This window comes from Oncorhynchus keta, chromosome 11 (assembly GCF_023373465.1).
Source record: "Oncorhynchus keta strain PuntledgeMale-10-30-2019 chromosome 11, Oket_V2, whole genome shotgun sequence".
In the NCBI taxonomy this organism is placed as follows: domain Eukaryota; kingdom Metazoa; phylum Chordata; class Actinopteri; order Salmoniformes; family Salmonidae; genus Oncorhynchus; species Oncorhynchus keta.
In genome coordinates, this window is record NC_068431.1 from 873,357 (window position 1) to 881,623 (window position 8,267).

Consider the following 8,267-nt stretch of genomic DNA (forward strand, 5'->3'; position numbering starts at 1 on the left):
TAACTGAACCATCTGACTGCATAATGTCACTGTGCTGTACTAACTGAACCATCTGACTACATAATGTAACTGAACCATCTGACTACATAATGTAACTGAACCATCTGACTACATAATGTAACTGAACCACCTGACTACATAACGTCACTGTGCTTTACTAACTGAACCATCTGACTACATAACGCCACCGTGCTGTACTTACTGGACCATCTGACTACATAACGTCACTGTGCTGTACTAACTGAACCATCTGACTACATAATGTAACTGAACCATCTGACTACATAATGTAACTGAACCATCTGACTACATAATGTGACAACCATCTGACGACATAACGTCACTGTACTAACTGAACCATCTGACTACATTATGTTACTGTACTAACTGAACCATCTGACTACGTAATGTCACTGTGCTGTACTAACTGAACCATCTGACTACATAATGACGCTGTACTAACTGAACCATCTGACTCCATAATGTCACTGAACCATCTGACTACATAATGTCACTGTGCTTTACGAACTGAACCATCTGATTACATATTGTCACTTTGTTGTACTACCTGAACCATCTGACTACATAATGTCACTGTGCTGTACCAACTGAACCATCTGACTACATAACGTCACTGTGCTGTACTAACTGAACCATCTGACTACATAATGTCACTGTGCTGTACCAACTGAACCATCTGACTACATAATGTCACTGAACCATCTGACTACATAACGTGACAACCATCTGACTACATAACGTGACAACCATCTGACTACATAACGTGACAACCATCTGACTACATAATGTCACTGTGCTGTACGAACTGAACCATCTGACTACATAACGTCACTGTGCTGTACTAACTGAACCATCTGACTACATAATGTCACCGTGCTGTACTAACTGAACCATCTGACTACATAACGTCACTGTGCTTTACTAACTGAACCATCTGACTACATAACGCCACCGTGCTGTACTAACTGAACCATCTGACTGCATAATGTCACTGTGCTGTACTAACTGAACCATCTGACTACATAATGTAACTGAACCATCTGACTACATAATGTAACTGAACCATCTGACTACATAATGTAACTGAACCACCTGACTACATAACGTCACTGTGCTTTACTAACTGAACCATCTGACTACATAACGCCACCGTGCTGTACTTACTGGACCATCTGACTACATAACGTCACTGTGCTGTACTAACTGAACCATCTGACTACATAATGTAACTGAACCATCTGACTACATAATGTAACTGAACCATCTGACTACATAATGTGACAACCATCTGACGACATAACGTCACTGTACTAACTGAACCATCTGACTACATTATGTTACTGTACTAACTGAACCATCTGACTACGTAATGTCACTGTGCTGTACTAACTGAACCATCTGACTACATAATGTCACTGTGCTGTACTAACTGAACCATCTGACTACATAATGTAACTGAACCATCTGACTACATAATGTAACTGAACCATCTGACTACATAATGTGACAACCATCTGACGACATAACGTCACTGTACTAACTGAACCATCTGACTACATTATGTTACTGTACTAACTGAACCATCTGACTACATAATGTCACTGTGCTGTACTAACTGAACCATCTGACTACATAATGTCACTGTGCTGTACTAACTGAACCATCTGACTACATAATGTCACTGTGCTGTACTAACTGAACCATCTGACAACATAACGTCACTGTACTAACTGAACCATCTGACTACATAATGTCACTGTGCTGTACTAACTGAACCATCTGACTACATAATGTCACTGTGCTGTACTAACTGAACCATCTGACTACATAATGTCACTGTGCTTTACTAACTGAACCATCTGACTACATAATGTCACTGTGCTGTACTAACTGAACCATCTGACTACATAATGTCACTGTGCTGTACTAACTGAACCATCTGACTACATAACGTCACTGTGCTGTACTAACTGAACCATCTGACTACATTATGTCACTGTACAAACTGAACCATCTGACTACATAACGTCACTGTGCTTTACGAACTGAACCATCTGACTACATAATGTCACTGTGTTGTACTAACTGAACCATCTGACTACATAATGTCACTGTGCTGTACCAACTGAACCAACTGACTACATTACGTCACTGTACTAACTACATAATGTCACTGTGCTGTACCCACTGAACCATCTGACTACATAATGTCACTGTGCTGTACTAACTGAACCATCTGACTACATAATGTCACTGAACCATCTGACTACATAACGTCACTGTGCTGTACTAACTGAACCATCTGACTACATAATGTCACTGTGCTAACTGAACCATCTGACTACATAACGTCACTGTGCTGTAGTAACTGAACCATCTGACTACATAATGTCACTGTGCTTTACTAACTGAACCATCTGACTTCATAATGTCACTGTGCTGTACTTACTGGACCATCTGACTACATAATGTCACTGTACTAACTGAACCATCTGACTACATAACGTCACTGTGCTGTAGTAACTGAACCATCTGACTACATAATGTCACTGTGCTTTACTAACTGAACCATCTGACTTCATAATGTCACTGTGCTGTACTAACTGAACCAACTGACTCCATAATGTCACTGTGCTGTACTAACTGAACCATCTGACAACATAACGTCACTGTACTAACTGAACCATCTGACTACATAATGTCACTGTGCTGTACTAACTGAACCATCTGACTACATAATGTCACTGTGCTTTACTAACTGAACCATCTGACAACATAACGTCACTGTGCTGTACTAACTGAACCATCTGACAACATAACGTCACTGTACTAACTGAACCATCTGACTACATAATGTCACTGTGCTGTACTAACTGAACCATCTGACTACATAATGTCACGGTGCTGTACTAACTGAACCATCTGACTACATAATGTCACTGTGCTTTACTAACTGAACCATCTGACTACATAATGTCACTGTGCTGTACTAACTGAACCATCTGACTACATAATGTCACTGTGCTGTACCAACTGAACCATCTGACTACATTACGTCACTGTACAAACTGAACCATCTGACTACATAATGTCACTGTGCTGTACTAACTGAACCATCTGACTACATAATGTAACTGAACCATCTGACTACATAATGTTACTGTACTAACTGAACCATCTGACTACATAATGTCACTGTGCTGTACCAACTGAACCATCTGACTACATAATGTCACCGTGCTGTACTAACTGAACCATCTGACTACATAACATCACTGTGCTGTACTAACTGAACCATCTGACTACATAATGTAACTGAACCATCTGACTACATAATGTCACTGTGCTGTACCAACTGAACCATCTGACTACATTACGTCACTGTACTAACTACATAATGTCACTGTGCTGTACCCACTGAACCATCTGACTACATAACGTCACTGTGCTGTACTAACTGAACCATCTGACTACATAATGTCACTGTGCTGTACTAACTGAACCATCTGACTACATAATGTCACTGAACCATCTGACTACATAACGTCACTGTGCTGTACTAACTGAACCATCTGACTACATAATGTCACTGTGCTGTACTAACTGAACCATCTGACAACATAACGTCACTGTACTAACTGAACCATCTGACTACATAATGTCACTGTGCTGTACTAACTGAACCATCTGACTACATAATGTCACTGTGCTTTACTAACTGAACCATCTGATTACATATTGTCACTTTGTTGTACTACCTGAACCATCTGACTACATAATGTCACTGTGCTGTACCAACTGAACCATCTGACTACATAACGTCACTGTGCTGTACTAACTGAACCATCTGACTACATAATGTCACTGTGCTGTACCAACTGAACCATCTGACTACATAATGTCACTGAACCATCTGACTACATAACGTGACAACCATCTGACTACATAACGTGACAACCATCTGACTACATAACGTGACAACCATCTGACTACATAATGTCACTGTGCTGTACGAACTGAACCATCTGACTACATAACGTCACTGTGCTGTACTAACTGAACCATCTGACTACATAATGTCACCGTGCTGTACTAACTGAACCATCTGACTACATAACGTCACTGTGCTTTACTAACTGAACCATCTGACTACATAACGCCACCGTGCTGTACTAACTGAACCATCTGACTGCATAATGTCACTGTGCTGTACTAACTGAACCATCTGACTACATAATGTAACTGAACCATCTGACTACATAATGTAACTGAACCATCTGACTACATAATGTAACTGAACCACCTGACTACATAACGCCACTGTGCTTTACTAACTGAACCATCTGACTACATAACGTCACCGTGCTGTACTTACTGGACCATCTGACTACATAACGTCACTGTGCTGTACTAACTGAACCATCTGACTACATAATGTAACTGAACCATCTGACTACATAATGTAACTGAACCATCTGACTACATAATGTGACAACCATCTGACGACATAACGTCACTGTACTAACTGAACCATCTGACTACATTATGTTACTGTACTAACTGAACCATCTGACTATGTAATGTCACTGTGCTGTACTAACTGAACCATCTGACTACATAATGTCACTGTGCTGTACTAACTGAACCATCTGACTACATAATGTAACTGAACCATCTGACTACATAATGTAACTGAACCATCTGACTACATAATGTGACAACCATCTGACGACATAACGTCACTGTACTAACTGAACCATCTGACTACATTATGTTACTGTACTAACTGAACCATCTGACTACATAATGTCACTGTGCTGTACTAACTGAACCATCTGACTACATAATGTCACTGTGCTGTACTAACTGAACCATCTGACTACATAATGTCACTGTGCTGTACTAACTGAACCATCTGACAACATAACGTCACTGTACTAACTGAACCATCTGACTACATAATGTCACTGTGCTGTACTAACTGAACCATCTGACTACATAATGTCACTGTGCTGTACTAACTGAACCATCTGACTACATAATGTCACTGTGCTTTACTAACTGAACCATCTGACTACATAATGTCACTGTGCTGTACTAACTGAACCATCTGACTACATAATGTCACTGTGCTGTACTAACTGAACCATCTGACTACATAACGTCACTGTGCTGTACTAACTGAACCATCTGACTACATTATGTCACTGTACAAACTGAACCATCTGACTACATAACGTCACTGTGCTTTACGAACTGAACCATCTGACTACATAATGTCACTGTGTTGTACTAACTGAACCATCTGACTACATAATGTCACTGTGCTGTACCAACTGAACCAACTGACTACATTACGTCACTGTACTAACTACATAATGTCACTGTGCTGTACCCACTGAACCATCTGACTACATAATGTCACTGTGCTGTACTAACTGAACCATCTGACTACATAATGTCACTGAACCATCTGACTACATAACGTCACTGTGCTGTACTAACTGAACCATCTGACTACATAATGTCACTGTGCTAACTGAACCATCTGACTACATAACGTCACTGTGCTGTAGTAACTGAACCATCTGACTACATAATGTCACTGTGCTTTACTAACTGAACCATCTGACTTCATAATGTCACTGTGCTGTACTTACTGGACCATCTGACTACATAATGTCACTGTACTAACTGAACCATCTGACTACATAACGTCACTGTGCTGTAGTAACTGAACCATCTGACTACATAATGTCACTGTGCTGTACCAACTGAACCATCTGACTGCATAACGTCACTGTGCTGTACTAACTGAACCATCTGACTACATAATGTCACTGTGCTGTACTAACTGAACCATCTGACTACATAATGTCACTGAACCATCTGACTACATAATGTCACTGTGCTTTACTAACTGAACCATTTGACTACATTACGTCACTGTACTGTACTAACTGAACCATCTTACTACTTAGAGCATATAGCATCATGATTCATTGTGATTCAACGTGATTCAACATCTTGTGTCCCAGGCTCTCCCAGCTGTATGTGATGATCTTCATGCCAGCCTTGCCGGTGAGTTCTCTCTGACATTTCTGGTGTCTTCCTGCTCTCCTCTGTCTGCTCTCTCTCTCTCTCTCTCTCTCTCTCTCTCTCTCTCTCTCTCTCTCTCATCTCTCTCTCTGTCTCTCTCTACATGCCTTCTCTCTTTTCTCTTTCTATTCACTCTCTCTTCTCATCTCAGACTCCTCTCTGTCTCTGCAGGCTGCCTTCATGTTCCTGCTGCAGGGGAAATATCTGCAGAATCAGGTGCAGTGTATTACAGCCCCATCATCAGGATGACAGGTCTTTAGATAATGTATTGATCAGGAGGACATGTCTTTAGATAATGTATTGATCAGGATTGTCTTTATATAATGTATTGATCAGGAGGATATGTCTTTAGATAATGTATTGATCAGGAGGACATGTCTTTAGATAATGCATTGATCTGGACAGGTCTTTAGATAATGTATTGATCAGAGGACATGTCTTTAGATAATGTATTGATCAGGAGGACATGTCTTTAGATAATGTATTGATCAGGAGGACATGTCTTTAGATAATGTATTGATCAGGAGGACATGTCTTTAGATAATGTATTGATCAGGACATGTCTTTATATAATGTATTGATCAGGAGGACATGTATTTAGATAATGTATTGATCAGGAGGACATGTCTTTAGATAATGTATTGATCAGGAGGACATGTCTTTAGATAATGTATTGATCAGGAGGACATGTCTTTAGATAATGTATTGATCAGGAGGACATGTCTTTAGATAATGTATTGATGAGGAGGACATGTCTTTAGATAATGTATTGATGAGGAGGACATGTCTTTAGATAATGTATTGATCAGGAGGACAGAACCAGAACCAGTACAGTTCTTTATATAATGTATTGATTAGAAGGACATGTATTTAGATAATGTATTGATCAGGACAGGTCTTTAGATAATGTATTGATTAGAGGGACATATCTTTAGATAATGTATTGATCAGGAGGACATGTCTTTAGATAATGTATTGATCAGGAGGACATATCTTTAGATAATGTATTGATCAGGATTGTCTTTATATAATGTATTGATCAGGAGGACATGTATTTAGATAATGTATTGATGAGGAGGACATGTCTTTAGATAATGTATTGATCAGGAGGACATGTCTTTAGATAATGTATTGATCAGGAGGACATGTATTTAGATAATGTATTGATCAGGAGGACATGTCTTTATATAATGTATTGATCAGGAGGACATGTCTTTAGATAATGTATTGATCAGGAGGACATGTCTTTAGATAATGTATTGATCAGGAGGACATGTCTTTTGATAATGTATTGATCAGGAAGACATGTCTTTAGATAATGTATTGATCAGGAGGACATGTCTTTAGATAATGTATTGATCAGGGACATGTCTTTAGATAATGTATTGATCAGGAGGACATGTCTTTAGATAATGTATTGATCAGGAGGACATGTCTTTAGATAATGTATTGATCAGGAGGACATATCTTTAGATAATGTATTGATCAGGAGGACATGTCTTTATATAATGTATTGATCAGAGGACATGTCTTTAGATAATGTATTGATCAGGAGGACATGTCTTTAGATAATGTATTGATCAGAGGACATGTCTTTAGATAATGTATTGATCAGGAGGACATGTCTTTAGATAATGTATTGATCAGGAGGACATGTCTTTAGATAATGTATTGATCAGGAGGACATGTATTTAGATAATGTATTGATCAGAGGACATGTATTTAGATAATGTATTGATCAGGAGGACATGTATTTAGAAATGTATTGATTGATCAGTGGACATGTCTTTAGATAATGTATTGATCAGGAGGACATGTCTTTAGATAATGTATTGATCAGGAGGACATGTCTTTAGATAATGTATTGATCAGGAGGACATGTCTTTAGATAATGTATTGATCAGGAGGACATGTATTTAGATAATGTATTGATCAGGAGGACAGGTCTTTAGATAATGTATTGATCAGGAGGACATGTATTTAGATAATGTATTGATCAGGAGGACATGTATTTAGATAATGTATTGATCAGGAGGACAGGTCTTTAGATAATGTATTGATCAGGAGGACATGTATTTAGATAATGTATTGATCAGGAGGACATGTCTTTAGAAAATGTATTGATTGTGGACAGGTCTTTAGAAAAT

At 38.8% G+C, this 8,267-nt stretch overlaps 1 protein-coding gene across 1 annotated transcript in view; it reads left to right on the plus strand.

Annotated features, from left to right (window-relative positions):
* The window catches only part of LOC127932968 (multidrug and toxin extrusion protein 1-like), a 69,495-nt gene that overhangs the window by 14,007 nt on the left and 47,221 nt on the right, over nt 1–8,267 (plus strand). Inside the window, 2 exon segments of the mRNA XM_052528982.1 lie at nt 6,060–6,102; nt 6,292–6,336. Coding sequence (XP_052384942.1) covers nt 6,060–6,102; nt 6,292–6,336 — 88 coding nt within the window.